General features: G+C 34.3%; 1 protein-coding gene across 1 annotated transcript in view; it reads left to right on the plus strand.

Moving 5' to 3' along the window:
• The first annotated feature begins 4,394 nt into the window (after positions 1-4,394).
• Positions 4,395-18,855, plus strand: part of Cad99C (cadherin 99C) — a 376,725-nt gene continuing 362,264 nt past the window's right edge. The window contains exon 1 of the mRNA XM_089597377.1: positions 4,395-5,052. Coding sequence (XP_089453503.1) covers positions 5,050-5,052 — 3 coding nt within the window. The 5' untranslated portion in view covers positions 4,395-5,049. The remainder of the gene's footprint in view (positions 5,053-18,855) is intronic.

The following is an 18,855-nucleotide window of genomic DNA, read 5'->3' on the forward strand; positions in this document are numbered from 1 at the left end:
CCAGGTGGGATGATGGAACTCCCTCACAACTCAGATGAGCTGGAGCAGATTGTGCTCTGGCTATAGATATGTCTCCTGGTATTGTGGCAGAGACGGCATCTGTTGGAATTAACTTTTATTTCTGATCGCACTCGTCGAGATTCAGGGTAAATGGACTCGTAGGTCCCTTCCCCCTTAGAGAAGAGTGTCGTCCGTAACCGGGATACCCAGCTGCAAGACTATTATCAGCTTTCTCTGTACAGCTCGTTGAATTGCCGAAGCTCGATGACAAAACTATGGAGACGCTCCAGCGCTTTATAACCACACTTATTTAATTATGTTGCAGGTAGCTTCGATTTTATGTCGACGCCACCTAGCGGATTTTACTGAACTAAAGTGAAAAGCTGGCATATTTTTGCAAAACTTTGAGCTCATTTATTGCTATTGTTATTAAATTTTTTAAGATAAAAACCATACTAAAACCATCTAGGAAGTATCATGAATCAGTGTGCAAAATTTCAACAAAATCGGTTCAGTAGTTTTCGCGGTTAGCGATTACAACGGTTTTAGCGCTTCTGCTTTATATATTAGTAAGATTATAGAAATTGGGTAATCGGGCCTTAAATTCGTAAGCACGTATTACTCCAAGCCCCCGTGCTACAAAAAATGCAGCCAAAACCACTGTGCTACCGTGACCGCTGGCGAATTTTTTTAATCATCTTTTAACAACAGCCAAACAACCAAACGTATATTTAAATAAATAATTAAAAGTATATAAATTTTTTTTAGATTCGCACGATAGGGATTATCTAGTAGTCAGGCAACGTTGCAAAAAATCTCTGACTCGAGCGCTGTAGCCGTCTTCACGCTGACGGCGAATAAAGCGATAAAGTGGAGTGTCACATTCACGTTACTTGATAATACATCTTACCAGAACCAGATACGCACATAAGTGGAAACGCTATTTTTTCCACCAAGTACGTTCGAACGTTACAAAAAAACGGCTTTGGTATAGGAAGACGTAGTTTTTTTCACTGTTGCTCATCTCCTCAGGAGCGATCACCTGATCCGAGGTCACTTGGACTTACAAACTCCAATAGATACCCTATATACGCAACAGTGGAAATTAAATGCTTTTTTTTTAACAAGGGCACAGTGAACATCTAGGTAAGTTAATTATTTTTTTTTACCTCGGGTGTTTTTTTAAACTCTATACCTCTAGAAAAGATGTGCATACATAACAAAAACTACTATCAAATATAAACTATTCAAAGTCTTGTAAGGAACTTGTATGATGCAATTTCTACAATCGTGGCCATTGCCGAAAAGTCCGTGCGATCAAACTGACGCTACACGTGTTGCCGTCTAGTTGGATAGAATTAGCTTTTTGGTCTCAAAAATTGGTACTTTGAACGCTAGTTTTCCGACATCGTACCAAATTGAACGACTTTTAAATAGATACAAATGTCAGTCTAGGCTCCCAAAAAATGGTATAAATGATAAAAACAGGTTTTCCATGTCTCGAAGAAAACTGAAGAATCATAAAAAAAAATGCGCAATTAAAAGGCAAACAAATGAGCTACATTAGGCTCAAATTAGCTTTCGCAAACAGTTGAGACAGCCAAAAACAGTTCCTCTTGAAAAATGGCCCTAAAAAAGTTGTTAGTCAATCAAGGGCTATTTTTTAAACGCGATTCACTTCGTCTGCACTTATTCTACGTCGTACTATAATACCATTTAATTAAACCAAGTAGAAGTATCTCAAAAATAATTGCAAAAACAAATATTTACGTGCTCCCTCAAAATCTCGGAAGCCATAGCTGCGGAAAGTGTGGGTTGCCCCTGCGGCGGCTGTCCGCTCCGTCCATCCCATATAGAAGTGCAAAAGTGCTCATTTTTACAATCATTTTTGAGATTCTTGTATTCAGTTAAAATAAACTGCATTATAGTATCATGTACAACGAATATAGCCGAAGTAAATCGCGTTGAAAAAATGACCTTGTACTGGCTAATAACTTTTTTAGAGAGGACATTTTTTTATTATTCTCACGGGTTTGCGAAAAGTTTTTATTCAATCATGTTAAAATTTGGTGTGTACATTAATGACGGAAATACCTACTTTGTGTTGAAATTTTAGAATTTAATAATCATCACAACGCAGGTTATTATTCATCGAAAAATTGTCAACAACGCGGCTTGTTTTGCTTTGCCTTTCGATTGCGTAATTTTTTATCACATACTTTTGTTGGTACGATTCTTTCGTTTTCTTCTAGACGGCTTATTTAAACGGCAAATTCATGTAGCTTATTTATCTCTATACTTTTATTTATATACTATTGTATTTCATGTTATCAAAACGTTGAGTACCCTTTTGTTACATTGTGAATTTTTTTTAGTTAGTCAATTTGTTTTCAACTAGGCACTTCCTGCTTCCGTTCTCTGCTTTCAATGTCTGAAAATCATTTTAAGAATACATTTTAGATTATTTACGTGCAACAAATGGCCAAATCAAGTGTTTACTTCTGGATAACAACATTTTAAGTCCACAGGGCTAAGTTATTGTACGGCATTCTCGCAACTTTCTATAATTTTTGAAGGTACGGAATATGCGGAAATATGCATTTTATCTTAAAGCATGTATTGGTACAAAGTCGTATGTGCTTTGAAAATATTGAAATGTCCGTTCCATCCGTGTCTTTCTTGTCTACCTCAATGATCAAGTATCTCTTTTTCACACTTTAGAACAACGGACTACCACCTAACTTTTTTTCCATTACTGTTGGGCTAAAATATTGGGCACATAAGTATCTCGGCATTTGTACCAAAAAGCCTTTTCTCGCGAGATACATCTATTTACGGTAATGCTACTCTTTCTACGTTAGTACCGAAGTGGTACACAATTTTAAAAGGTTTTAACATGACTTAAATGAAAGTTAGGACCAAGCACTCTCAGTTGAAAAAAGTTTTCTAGTATTCGGTGCCACCAATCGAAAGTCATAGCAGTTTAAAGAGAAATAACGTATTTTTATCAAATATCCACAATTGCTCATTTTTAGCGGTTTTCATTGCTCTTCTTTCAACTGCTTTAATTTTTTAGATATTGATGTTATTAATCGATGGGTAAGTATTATGTTAAATTATTGTACATTGACCTCTTTCCATCTAAATTGCGCTATGTATATTTTTTTTAGAAACGTCGCGCTTATTTTTAGAGTGAAAATCGCTGGAGTGCGAAAAACTTTGTCAATTAAAAATTATAAAGCAGTGAAAAGAAGGCCCAGGTTCGACTCCTGGCCGAAGCGGATAACTTTTTTCACTGCTTTGTAATTTTTAATTGACAAAGTTTTTCGCACTCCAGCGATTTTCACTCTAAAAATAAGCGCGACGTTTCTATAAAAAATATACATAGCGCAGTTTAGATGGAAAGAGGTCAATGTATGATAATTTACTTTAATTTTTTATTGCTGGCACTAAATTGAACAAAATTTTTTTTAATTGGCTTTCTCCAATCTATCATGTTAGTCGAAGAAGAACACTACAGTTATTAAAGTAACCAACTTACACGCCCCATAATTTTTCCAAATGATATTAGAATTTACTTTTACAAAATGTCCTATTTATACTTTTGACTAAAAACATTGTAGTGGAGTTGCTTTGGATGTATGTTCTGAATGGTATTTGAGATAGATACACCATAAAAAAAAAAAGAAAAAAAAAGTTATTAAACCACATTTTTTTAAAAACATTTTTGAAGTCATTATGAGCCAATAACGGCGGAATCACCCACATATTGTAATAAATATGAATCATGTATAAGTTGCTGATTCGCAAAAAAATACCTATAAGCAACCCTTCAAATCTAAAACTGTTACGTCCAACCAAAAAAATCACTAAAATTTTAAGAAAGATCGTGATGTATTTTTATTTTAAAATCATATAAAAATTAAAAAAAAATAAAAAAGTATCAGAAATCTGGCTTATTAAGGATCCACACCGGTTTACAGCAAAATATCAACTAGCAATTGAAGGCACACCCATACGAAGAAGTGCACCAGCAGCAAAAAAAGAGAGCATAGCATAATACCTACGAGGAGTACTACAAGCATGTAGACGCCCACATATTATACACTAACGCGCGCAGGGCGTAGAATCATGAAAAACAGGTATGTGAGGTAAGTAAGGTATATGAAAGGTGAAGGTGGATGCGTATACATACACACATGTAAGATAATAAATATATAGGTAACACACGGAGAAGGGTCCCCTCGATCTCCTGGCTTCTATTTCTCTCGCCCGTGCACCGACTCCGGAGCGCCACCGGTCCCCTCGTCTATGCTCGGGTACCGTCGTAGCTGGTACCATGGCTGCTTACCTGCCGGTTTTCGTAAGCGAGTCAGTTCGTTCGGCGCGTTCGCCGTGAGGGTTGCAACCGATAGTTCGCGTATCGTGCCGCTTTTCCGATACGCGTTTTACAGTGTGTGACCGGTAAAAAAAAATTTTTTTTTTCATTTACTACCGCTGTTTGTTAAAATTGTTATTGTGCCCATTCATCATGTATTACTTTGTGTGAAAAAAAAAAAAAAAAAAAAATTGCAACGTCACTTTCGTGGTGTTTGAGGAGCCAACAGTGAGAGTGTGCCGGTCATGAGTATTTGACGTAAGGAGGTTGCGATACTAAACCCCCTAACATATTGTTGGGTATCACCTGCAGCGCCAGCTGCGGTATTGGTTCACAGTGACGTGAGAGAAAAGGTGCAAACCTGTGTGAAAAGTGAAAGAAAAAAAAAAAAAAGAAACGATATCACTGTTTTACTGGTGATTCTCCATCCCTTCGTGGGTACCTTTCGTTTCTTCAAGTGTATGAGTAACTTCCCTTTAACACTGTATAGGTAACCCGGGATATGCCGGTTTTCACACCGATCGTAGAGCTGTCCGCGCGCTAGGAGCTGCCAGCTGCGCGTTTGTGTATGTGTATCTTTGCGGGCATATGTGCAATTGTGCAGTGCATAAGTTTGTGTGCGTGTGTGCATCGGTGCGGCAGCAGCAGTAAAAGCAACGCGTAACAGCACCATGGTGAGTATATAGTGGTCTACTGCTCCTCCCTTTTATTCTTCTTCTTTCTCTTCTTCTCTTCCCCACCTCTTTTTTCTTCGGTCTTCTCTCAAACTTTTTTTTTCTTCTTTTTTCTCGCCAGCGTTGGAATTTTTATTTTTTTCCATTTTTACTTTTGAATTCCATTTTCAAAGACTGGTCCGTTAGCTGTAAGATTTGAAGATCACAACGATTTTCAAAACTAGAAGTTTGGAATGTGAGAGTATAAGCGCGCAACGGACGAGACGTTCCATTTGCCGTTTTAAGTTCTTATCGATTTTACAGTTTAATCCCTCGTTCTCGAACGCATACTAATCATCGATAACGGGCAAGCATTTTTTGCACGAAAAATAGTTTAAAAAAAGTAAATGAGAGTACAGAACAGAGAACACGTGTATAATAAGCGTACACGCAAAGCAAATTAATCATTTTCCCTCACGAAATCAATCACGATTTTGCAGTGCTGCATTGCATTCGAGACTTTTTATTCGACGAATAACGTCGAGTCACGACTGTTAAACGTTTTTGTATCGAAAAAAAAATCGAATGTCATAATTGCATTTTTTGTGTACAATCATTTAAATGTCAGGTGTCAATTAGAGAAAGGGAAATGACGCGCTAAAGAATGTGTGTTTCTTCCTTTGCGCTAGTAGGTGCGAAAAATCGATATTTTACTCGTTTGTTTAACGAAAAACAGGAAGTTGCATTGTATTAATAACTCACGTATGTATATACATGTGTATTCACGGACAGAGAGGACTTGAGCTGTTTGCTTTCCTCGTGTTATGTGTCATCGGTTGCAGAACGAATGATCAAGTCGAAAACAAACGATGACGTCTCGATCGTGCGATTAATATTTATAAACTTTGTGCATCGTAAGAAGCTACTTAACATTTTTTATTTATACAAAAGCTATTCTTTGCAACTATTGTTTTTTCACTCAAGTGTCATGATTTTTTTTCATAAAAACACATTCGATTTTACCACATTTTTTGTTGGGCTGTATAATCCATAGAAAAAAGGAATCAACATTCCTACATGTTATGTTTGATGCAAAAATCCTGAATTTGACATTCGCTTGAAGTACACAATAAAAAATATTCAATCAATATTTCAACGTATAAGAATTGAGTGTAAAAAATATACAAACTTTTTAATTTAACCGCTTACTATACAGCATGGACGTATAGACGAGATAGTAACAACAATAAAATGAGGCAGGTGTATTCGAATCATTAAAAATAACAACTTTTTTATAGCCATCACTTTGGCGTATACCTACGTAACCTGTATTCTTATTTCAGCAAACGATCCGCGCGTTGTAAGCAAAATGACCGAAAAGCGTTGGCTTTTTACGGCTCGGTAAACCCGGAGGCATTAAAATCACCCAAGAGTATTCCATACGCAGCATTCCATAAAAAATTGTTTCGACGTGCAATAGAAAATTTCCGAAATGTTAACAATTATTCAAGTCACATTTTATAGACTTAAATGAAAGTACAGAATCGCCATTCAGCTTGCTATTCGCATTTGTTTTACATTATGCTTATTAATTTATGATGATTGTTTATTTCGTTACCGAAATGAACTGCTCTGCATTTTCACGGCTATACTACTGTAACCCGAGTTTGGGGTCATCAAAAATATTTTTGATGCCTTTGGCATCTCCGGAATACAAAATGGTCCATTATCAAATTGAAGCATCACACGAAATCATTCGTCATGTGCAGCTAGAAATCGTCTTACACACCCCTAAAAGTGGAATTTTCAATATAGACGTAAAGCGATGGTAACGTTTTTATCTGTTCGTTTGGTCGTGGCCCAAGCAATAATTTTTGCCGGTATTATCTCAAAAGATGTATTCAGTAGAGAATGGCCAACAACATTTAAAAAGGTTCTGACGTAAAATAATCGTACTTATCGGTTCAAATGTCTAGAGTGTAAGAAAAAAGCATTTTGCGAAATAGCCTTTGTATTATTATGAATTCACGATTTCTCAGAGCACCGGTTAGAAAGTGACTTTATTAGCACGGAAAGCACGGAAATTAAGTATACGAGTTTAAGCACTTGTGTGTAAGCCGTTTGTTAACGTACAATTAATGGAACATTAACGTGTCGTGCCATTCCTTAGTAATTTAACGATCAAACATTGGCTCAAGCTCCTAATCTATTTTTCTAGATGCTAAAATTTGGATTATTCTGATTCGAAAGTTTATTTCGAGAAACATATAGTTAACTATATACTTATGACATGTTAAAGAAAAAAATCTTTATTTAAAACCATACCTACACAAAAAAAAATTTGGTAATGCTATACTTCCCAACTTCCAAGCTGTTAGATCTCAATTAATTTGGAAATTGTATGGTTATAAATAATCCACCCCCATGAATTCTGACTCGAGTGATGTAATAATTCAAGAAAAAGCCGGAACTTCTTTTTTACAGCTTTAAAGTGTACCGCTATGAATCACTGAACCCGTAAAAAGAGCGAGGCTTGAAACGTAATTTTTTAAAATATGGAGTGAAAGGCTCCAGATTTGACGTAGCCAGAGTTTAATTTTCTTAAAAGTCTCTCAATTCAACCACAGAATAGTACAGCAGTGACAGTGGGATGGAAAGCAAAATGATAACTATTACTTTTCTGAAAACTGATTTCCACAGGGGATTCCGAGTGAAGTCTCTGTCAGCCAACTTTCGAGTATACAACGCTTCGATCCTCACGTTCTATTAAAAAAATTGACCATTCATAAAGCTTAGGCGTTTATAATTGTCTCGCGTGACATTTCTGAATTGTAAATAATTCTCACGTGCGTGGTCCTATAGTTCGGAAGCCACGTAAAAAATAACTTATCTCCATTGCTGTGTACACGATGGATTCACATCAAATCAGAGGTGGATTTTTAATATGCTAATGACGATAGCGTTATGTTGAGTCGGTACACGCACAGTTCGTCAAAATGTCTGGAAAAAATAAAATTGTGAATATAAGATTATCCAGCTCTTTTGCGAATCATCACATAATAAATTTAGGATTAGTTGATATTTTATAGATTATTAACATTAGGCCAGTTTAAAAAAATGTTTTGTTACTGTTATTCTGAAAAAGTTGGAGCTTCCGTTTGATCAAATTATTCCTCATAATATGATCCATGTAGCCACAGCAAGAAGGAGAACGATTTTGATGAATGTAATGTTCTGTTTTAAACCGGTTTAAGTTTAAACGTACATCATTCAAATATCAAAAAGATTCTGGCTCGTTTATTTAAATTTCTATATCATTCGAAGAGAGCCTCTGCCTCTACATTTCCTCCAATTTCCGGTACACAAGACTACGTGCTCACAAAACTGCTCACCTGAGTCATCTCTGCAACATGTATATTTTATCTTGCAATCGTATAGCACAGTAACCGGGCGACATTCTCGGAATGGAATATCGTTTGACCAGCCGTAGGTTGTACTTATAAGATTCGCATTAGCCACACTTCTCTATACTCTCTATCTCCCTCTGTCTTTGTGTGTGTGTGTGTGCGTGTGTGTGTGTGTGTATATGTGTGGATATGTAATTCTGTACGTGCAGCTGCCAGCTTGGGAGAACTGCTGCAGAGTTTCAGTCTATAGTGATGATCACGCGTCGGGCCTTGTACCATACGTAATTATTTCTAAGGCACGCACGAGCAGAAAATGCGAAACTATTTTTAAATAATAATCGAGCGAAAAATAAGTTTCACAGTCGATTCTGTCGAGTAAGCTCCTTTTCCTTGCATCAATGGATACCATATACACGATACAATACATTTTTTAAATAATTTAATATTCGTTGTATGCAATTTTTTATTAAATAATTATCAATAAGTGAATTTGTCATAATCTGAGTTGTAGTTATAATGATAATAATAACAATAATAATAATAATAATAATAATAATAATAATAGTAATAATAATAATAATAACAATAATGATAATGAAAAAGTAAAAAAGGAAATCAGGTTTTAATAATTTTATAAAAAACCAAACAAGTTTATGAGAATAATTTTTGATGTCATTACCAACAGGCTCATTTTTTCTCTTCTTTTTTTCTATTTAAAAAAAAAAATTAACCACTTTTCGTGAAACCGAGATAAAATGATTTTGATTGATTGATTTGACGGGAATACCAAAATGTTATTGATAGACAGTAATGGGCTTGTAGAGGCACGTGAAGATCTCTTAGGTTTGTCTAGTAAAATTAAAAAGGAGATTACGCAACTTTTTAACAACGTCTTTTTATTTGTGCTGGTTATTATGAAGCTAAACTTCACAGTAACAATATTTAACAATCTCATTCCTGATGGCAGTAATATTATAATACCTATGTATGATACGAGTTTTACGTGTGTTCATTAGTTTGACCTAGAAAAGGTTTAAATCAAAGTAAATTCAATTGTACTCTGAAATAAAGACTTTAATGTACTCCAATTAAAAACTTTTGCTAAGAAATAACATGAAATTTCTGCTATGAAGAGACAAGTGGACTTTTATTGCGTTTAACAAGTTGATCAAAGAAAATTTGAACAAGTCAGAGCTATAATGGTACTTTCCCGGTTTGTCAAGCGCGAGGTCAAGCGTATATTTTGTTGCACTTTAATCTATGTCGTTGTAAAGTACATAACAAGCATACGAATAGCAGCCCACTTTTCGTGAAAAATGGTGACATTTAATCTTAATTTTTTTTATTTCTAAATTTACAACATCTGAATTGACTTTTTTCAAGTATGCGAGATATTCTTTGGATTCCGTCATTATTTTTTTTGATTTTGTATCAAAATTAAAATTGTAATAATTTTTATATTCATATTTCAAAGTTATTTTATATAAAATTAAGTGTTAAAGCCAAAAAAATAGTAATGTTGGTTACTTTCTAGTGCTTCGGAAAGTCACAAAAATTTAATTAAGGTTTTGGTCTAATACAACAAATACAGTGGTATTGTTCTACTAAAACATCGAATCTGAATGGCACTTGTACTACCAAGAGTAATAATACTTTAAAAGATTATTTGGCATTGATGGTTGACGTACATATGACGTATAGTTTGTTTGGCGTAGGTTTTGTACACATCATCATTTTCATGCAAAAATGAATTACATTGCAAATAAGTTCACCATGTTAAAATCGAGGTTAAAATGATCTAGAGTTTTCAGATTAAAATTTTTTGTTCATATAGGCACAAACTTGTTTTTAATTGATTGCATAAATCATACGTATTATAAGTACATATAATTATATACTGTGGTTTTGTGATGACTTTCATATACGAAGTATATATAGGTTTTTATAAAAAAAAGAAAAAAAATATCGTTGTTATCACATGTATTATAGCTTGAAAATTAAAAAATACAATAAATAAAAAAAAATAATACTTATGTATGTAAAAATTTACAGAGGCAACATTATTTAAATACGTCCCTTTGGAACTGTACAAAAAAGTGAACGAAATAACGTCAGAAAATTTGTGTTCTTTTGGAGTAGTGTGATATTGTTATTAAATAATGAAACATAAACATAGTTCAAAGGTAACTACGAAAGTCATAAGAATGCAGATCGTGCGAGGGGCAGGTTTACCATAACTAGTTGAAAAATAACTAATTGAACCTATACACTGAAATATCTGCCATCGGAAAATATTGTGATAGGGCACAATGAGCATGCCTATATAACATATCTAGGTAAAATGACAAAACGAATAAAGTTTGAGATCATTGTGTTTGCACTGACTTTTCATCATACTTTAATTTGCGTTGCAATCATTGACAAAATACGAAAACGTACTTAACCAAATTGCATAATCAGAAATGCAAATCATATTCAGTGTAATAAAATCTTTCCTTCACAGAATAATCATGAAAGTAATGTGTTACGTACAAAAATATTCCTATATTTGGTTATTCTTAGTTTTAAGTTTTTTGAACACGGAATTATAAGCTCAAAATCACATTTTTAGATTTAACTACTGAGAATGTATATGGTTAGAGAATTAAACAAGGCATGAAAATACGTATACTGTTTCAACACTCTTACTATAAGACAAGTACACAGTTTTTCCCCTGGTGTGAAAATAAATTCCCGTATATTGGTTTCCTTTTTAAGTGGTGAAAAGACACAGCATTGGATAATGAGACGTAGAACTGTTGTAAAACAATGTTTAGTAAAAAAGTAAAAGGCTGTACAATATTGGCTGAAAGATTTTTTTTCGTTTCGATTTTAATAAAGGCATCTATCATAACACTTTTTTTTATCAAACAAAAAAATGCAATCAAATAAGACATCCGATGACAGTTGGTACCGGCTGTTTGGACAACGTCCCGGCCCTCATCAGGTACAAAAAGCTCTGACTCTTACGAAAGTCACATTACGATTTTACATCCCTTTGGTAAGAGTCGGAGCTTTTTGTTCCTGATGAGGGCCGGGACGTTGTCCAAATAGCCGAAACGTTGTTTTTGTTTTGGAATAAATACACAAATATGACAGTACCACTATTGGACGTTGTTTTCAACCATTTTCCTACAGTTGATTTAGCAACAAGAATACGAAATTCAGTTTTAGATTTCACAAAAAACGTTTAGTTCACACAAAAGCTATCATAAAAATCTAAATGTTCCGTATGACAACATAAAAATTTATTCAAATTTATTTTTAAATTTTAAGTTTGCAAACATTGTCTGGATTGCAAAATTAGCTTCGTAAAGATACATTGATAATTATTTAATACAAAATCGTTTAATTGATTAAAACACTTTTAATTTCAGAAAAAGTGAGATAGTTAGTACTCTGGTGATGTGCTTGATTCATTGCAATATATTACTTACTTTTGTTCAGTTAAACTGTTGAGTCCCCAGCAAATCTTCTACTAGGGTAGTCCTAGTTCAAGAGTTCAATACTTTTCTCTAAGAAATATTCGGAAAACTATTAGATTACATAAATTATTATGAATTTTAATTATAGTCTAGAATTTGTAATATTTATCGCAAAGAGTCAGGAAAATTTTTTAAAACTATAGTAAAAATTTGGGAAAAATGTTGTAACACATTCTTTGTCGAATTGGTACCTAATAAGAAAATTGTGCTAATTGTATATTGTACGAAGCTTCTTCAAAGATAAATTGTTATTTAGTATTTCTTCTAACTTTCACTTCTGGTAAAAGTTTCACAATAACTTATTTTTCGACCTGTTTTCATCCATTTTATCCTGTGTCAATTAATAATCAATATTTATATATTTTATTTTTCGAACATTGCTAAGCTTTTTTTACAAAGAAACAGAAGAGATGGGTAGAGCCTTCATTCGATCTAAACTTGTGCGCTATATATAATATGTATATTCACCCAGTAGACAAGGATCATTAACAGATGGAAAACAATGATTTAACGAAGCGTTGACATTATTTTGTTGTTACAATATCTATAACATTATTTTCAGTTTAGTAATGACACGTAATTTCGAATGCCCAAACGAATCGGAAATCAACTCTATTACGTGAATCTATTGTTATTATCATTGATGTGCATTTTAATTACAAATGGCATCGACTTTTCTAATGCCCTTCTAGCTCATTCTTGCCTCGATTTCCTCAATAAAGGTTACATTTTGTTTATCAATTGCATCGTACACTCAATGTTTTGACTCAATGTTTGTGCAAAGAAAACATTTTCACTTGATATTGAACAGTTTCGTAATCATACTCACTAACTTTGTTCAGACGAATAAAATCCTTTTCCAACATATTACAAGCTAATAGTAGCAAGAGATTAGAGTTTTAATCAAACCTGACAAGCACCGGGTTCTTAGACTTCAAATAGAGCAATGAAAAACGACTTCTTGAGAAATATCTCTTACTGTTGTAGAAAGAAAAAAAAAATCGCGTATTTATACTTGCTTAGTTCATGAAGAGGAGAGAGAGAGAGAGAGAGAGAGAGATATGGAAGGAGGCAGAGATAGGGATACGTGAAAATACACAGGAGGCAGAAAAAAAAGGTTGCTGTAGAAAAAAAAGCATGTTACTCTGCTACACGTTAATTGAATATTTTACTTCATAAATATTCATGTTGATTGTAAAAGTCAGATAATGAGAATATATATTAGGAAAATCAGCGATACGTTTCCTGCTCATATGTTTCACATGTATAGAGAGAGCTCGAACCTTGCACGCATTTATCCGTGTCTCTCTTTTTTTTTTTTTTTATTTGAGCATACGTAATACTTACTTTATTTCAGTGAACAGTAAGTATCAAGTTTAATTTTAAAAATTGGCAGATGCAAAGACGAAAACATGTCATGTGAATAACGTTTTTTTTTCAACGTACACAGCAAAATGTGTCAGTTGAACAAACCAAAAACATAGCTTAAGGTGTTTCTTTCATGAAATAATTATAAACAGAACAACATTAAATCTGTAGGAATGATTTATTAAGTTATAATACACTACTCCCCGAAATTTTAGAGTAGGCTGACGAATATAAACGCAAGAAAATTATAAATGAAAATTAAATTCTCAACATGTGCTCTTATGGCAACTAAGCATTTTTTTACTGAAAGTTGTAGCCTAATTATTTATTTATGGAACGTAATTAAGTAAAAAACTAACACAACAAAACTTATGCAATTCCAAATATACTGCTATCTTGAAATATATGTTTTCATGGACTTAATGAAAAGATATTAAAAGAAACACTGGCATAAATTTTTATTTCCACCTAGCAAGATATATGTATTATGCATGTAGGCGGTGTGATTGTATATATAATACAAACACAAATGAGAGAGGGAGAGCGGTTGTTTATTTTAAGTAATCTAAAAAATGAACAGTATTTTGTTATTTGGCAAACAACTACGTGGTAAAAAATAATTTTTTTTTTACAACGTTTATTCTGTATTAAAATACCAACAATTTAAGCCCAAAAATTAAAAATTTTATACCTGGGTCAAACAATTTAAATTTTTTAAAAATTTCCGAGTCTATGTTAAAGCTTCAATTTGGATATTTATATGTGCTAAACTGCGTGGTAAAAAAATCTGAAAAATTTCTAACTTACTTTTTTTATAGTGAACTAAGACATATCCAAAATTCAGCCAAATCGTCTATACTTTGGTATAGCTTGTGCTTAACTTTTATATCGAATATCATGATCTAAGAGCACTTTTGACGAAGGAGTCACGAAAGAACCACAACAAACTTTGTACTTTAAAATAGTAAAGTTGAATAGTTGGATCACTATACACAAACTTCATTTGGAAACAACATTCAAATGATTGTTTCATCTACTAAAAAATTCTTAAGGGCAATGAATTTTGTTTAGTTAGACCAACCAATTGAGATAACTAAATTTTTTTTCCACGCAATAGATACAGTCAAAATGAAACGTGGTAAGAACAATAAACCAAGTGGTTTTACATAAATCTTTGGGCGTTTAGTCTAAAAGTCATGTAGCGCTGGAATAAGCAACTGTAATCATAATTTCAATTCCATCGTGTCGATAACCATTGAGAAGCTCGATTCTTATCAAAAAGTAATAATACCCGTAATACGAGAAATGATAGAGGGGGTTAAGTATATGTATATACCTACGATTACAGAGCCGACAAAGGGCGCCGGGCGCCGGACGCCGGACTGATTTTAAAGCGGCGTGACTCTGAGCTGCAGATTGCGGTGGCGATGCGATGACGGAACGCTGGTATATATCCATAAATATTGCGTTATGCGATGCGGCGAGAGAAAGGAACAACCGTTATATTTGCTACTACTGCTGTTGTTCTATTTAGTTGGATATTAAATCTTATACTTTTTAATCAAACCGGTAAAGCTGAGGGAAATAAAAATTGCCATTGAAAACCAAACAGTGAGTGTAATATGTATGTATATGTGTACATTGTAACTGATTCGCGGTCTGGCAACAACACACCCAATTGAAAGTATCCAATAAAAACGGATACAAAATATTTTTGTCAGTTTCTAGTCAGTTGTTGCACTTGGAAAACCACATGAAACACAATAACGTTAAAAAGTTGATTTTTCTCATATCTATTTTTTCAACAGCACAATACTAAACATAAGTAAATCTGCAATCACAAGTCCCACCATCCGGATGGCAACACTAAAACGGTAGGGTTCACATGTTCGACACGGAATCTTAATGAAAAAAAATAAAACATTTTATTACAATTACATGTAAAATACTTGAACCCTCCAGTTCAGTGTTGCCATCCGGATGGTGGGACTTGTGATTGCAGATTTATTTATGTTTAGTATTGTGCTGGTTAAAAAAGTAAATGTGAGAAAAATTAAGTTTTCAACGTTACTGTGTTTTGTGTGGTTTTCCAAGTGCAAAAATCGACTAAAATATTTTTTATCAGTTTTTATTGGACACTTTCAATTGTGTACTTTTGCACGTTGAATGATACTGAGTTTTGGTAAGTTCGAAGTAGTCCCCCATTAGACACTGTAACCTCATCTGATCTCAATGCATATCAACTCTCGTAACGATGCAATGTGAAAGCTCAGACCAATAATCGATTACAGGGTGGTAGTATAAATACATATCCGGCACACTGCAAAAGAGCCAATAGTTAGTACATTTTTATAAGATAATCGTCATTTCCATAAGTTGTACACCCTGTATGTAATGTAAAACTCCTCAAAAAAGTCCTGAACTTCCTCCACGTGCCTGGTGATCCTGCAAGTCTTTTTTTAATTTCCCGGATTGTATCTCATCGTTTTCCTGTATTCGTTCCACCAAGGGGTAGTAGTCTTTCTATGTTTCCTTTCTCTAATTCCGACTGTTTTTACTCTTGGAATCAGTTCCAACATGTATATGAACTCAGTCATGCGCGGAGGAAGCAGGAGGCTACTATAATGCAAATGCACTCGACTGTGTTGCAGCTCTAGGGCGCTGAATCGTTACACGCTCCGCTGATACGGTGATGAGTGCTCTCGCGAGCTTTTGCTCTTCCTCCTCCTCCTCTTTATTTTTTCTTCCTCCCGCTTTACTTGTTTTCTTCTTTTGTTTCCGTCGAAACTTTCCTCAGTTTGTACCTTTTTTCTTTTATTGAAATTTTTACGGGCAATCATGGAACTAGTCGGGTTGGCAAAAGTTGTTACATTTGATTTTTGGGTTTGATGGTTTTATTAAACTATGCTAAAGATATACACAATTTTAAGAGCTACTACATCCGCAATTTTTGTTACCTATGACGCTTTTTCCAGACAAACATTTGTAGGTACAATAAGTTTTTTAAGCTTAACAAGAAATATATTCATAATACGTGATTGTTTTACTATTAAAATGTCACTAATTCTTAACAAACGGTTAAATTTATGCAAAAATAAAAAGTTGTACTTCAATGAGATTTACAACTTTTACATTTAATTTAATAATTCAAAGTACAAAACAAATATGTTAGATACGGAAAAACTACGTTTTTGCGATTTTTGAGTACTTTTTGGCTCACAGAACGTTTGGGTAACATCCTAGATGAAAATATTGAATACCAAAAAGTTGTACTTCAATTATATCTACAACTTTGTCTTCCACATCAAACCTCGAAAATATCATGTAACAAAGTTATTGCCGAAAAACTATTATTCCCTTTTTCTTACACTGAAAGTACCGTCTTATAATGACTGCCATTTTTTTCCTAAAATAGAAAATCTTGCCGATTTCAAACCATCAAGTTAGACATAAAAGGCGAACTTCTTTGTCAACTTGAGCCCAATCCGACAAAAACTGCACGAGTTAGTCAAAAAACTTGATTACGCCCATACATACATACGTACACCCCTGGCATCCACGATCGCAATTTTTTTTTTCTTTTTACACAAAAACAATAAGTTCCATGGTAACTGACACTTTTTGCTCTTGCAAAACTATAAGTCACTCCTGATGATTAGTCGTGCCTAAAAATCAGTTGAAAGTTTATTTCACAGCCTGTAGTACCGATTTTTTCCATCTTTCAACATGGAAAAGCACGTATGTATTGTAAACTTGAGAAAATGATGGTGACATGGCAACAAATTAACGTCCAGTTACTGTAACTAGGCATTAAAACCCCGTATGGATGCATTGTCTTCAAAATCGATGTTTCCAAAATGTGTTTAGGTATTGAAAAGTGTTGATACATTTCGACATAGGATGAAGAAACGATATTACAACTTGAGAGTGAAGCAAAACCGGTATCTGGTACTCCAGAACTTGTAAAACAAATATGATGAAATACAGAAAATATTTTCTTTTTACTTTACCATCCATTTTGATAACAAAAATAATACTTATACCTGTAAGTTGACTTCCAACAGTTCATGCAATAATGTCATCTGTGCTGAAATCATAAACATAACATAATTTGCGAGAGAAAAAACACTAGACATCATAGTTTAAATATACGCTTATATTTAACACAAATACATTGTATTAGCGTATATACTATACAAGATTGAGGCAGTTATTAGTTATACCATGGTCACGTACAAATGTTTGTCGGCCAAAAAACATCTCACGCTATACTCTCCAAATCGACCGTATACGAAGCATCCACGCCTCCAGATTTCGCGTCCAACAAAAAGCTTTCCAAATGCCGTGACTCAGGTAAAAAAGCATCATCTTCGTTCTCTTTCCCGTCAAAGAAGTGAGACGTCGTTGTATAGGCATCGACATCATTTCAGAGTATTGATATTGGCCCTCACTAGTGAATTATTATTAGCCTCACGGAGAAGACATAAATAATCATCGCAGCGAAGCTCCGCCTCCTTTTGTCCAGCAGGACATTGATTGCACGAGGAAAAAAGGCCCACGAGGCCGCTTTCCAAGTACACGACAAGTCCCGGCGATCGTTTGCCCCTTAAGGAAAGGAACTGGCCTCTATGTGTCCGCTGCACCGCGATAATTGTGAAATCCACGCGCAGCGCAACCACACAAGTCACTTTTGTATATACATGTATACAGAGTACGTACAAAAGAAGACCGTACGGGAAGGAGAGCCTTGTAAAAGGAGTCGCAGCTGCCTTTTCTTCCTCTTTTTTTTTGTATTATTTCTCGAGAGAAGAAGCAGCAGCATCAAAGGCGAAGGTTATAAAAAAGGAAGAGGCGACACGTGTAGTTTTGTTTCACTCCGGGAAGGGACTCTTCTTTGAACGCGGATGCATGAGAGACGGAGGGATTAATTTGCATACGCGCTCTAGCGCTGGTTTTCGACTTTGCTTCTTTCCGCCCTTCCGTTCGGCGCGTGGGCAACTATACGGGCACACTCTTTTTAAAAGCAGAAGGTATTGCGAGATCGAATGACGAATACGTTATAATATATATATGTCTGCGATGGATACCGATGGACGTTTGGCTAAATTTACTGAGGTAGAATTACTTGTCCGTGAGTTATACTTTGAATCAGAGCAAAGTTCAATTTTATCATCACGATGTTCTACATAAAGAAAATGAAAGTTAACTCATCTCTGTTTGCAGGTATAGCGACAATAATTTGTAGAAGGTGTTGAGACTCGAATCCATTTACTGTCTCTATACCCAATTTAGTTGTTTACAAATAAAAATAAATTTAGTTTACCACTTGTATATTATATGATACCCAATTCAATAGAGAATATTAAAATCTAACGAGGTGATCAAACAATCAACTTCAAGATTAATGAAACTTGCTTTCATTGCAATGATTTCAATTAAAAATTTTCAATTGACAAGTATCACCTTAATGACGGTTTATTGTTTACTTTATTCAGATAAAAATGGTTATAAGTAATAATTGCAAC

Source organism: Copidosoma floridanum, unplaced genomic scaffold (genome assembly GCF_036245765.1).
Source record: "Copidosoma floridanum isolate Cflo_tuat_1 unplaced genomic scaffold, Cflo_Japanese_pri ptg000004l, whole genome shotgun sequence".
Taxonomy (NCBI): domain Eukaryota; kingdom Metazoa; phylum Arthropoda; class Insecta; order Hymenoptera; family Encyrtidae; genus Copidosoma; species Copidosoma floridanum.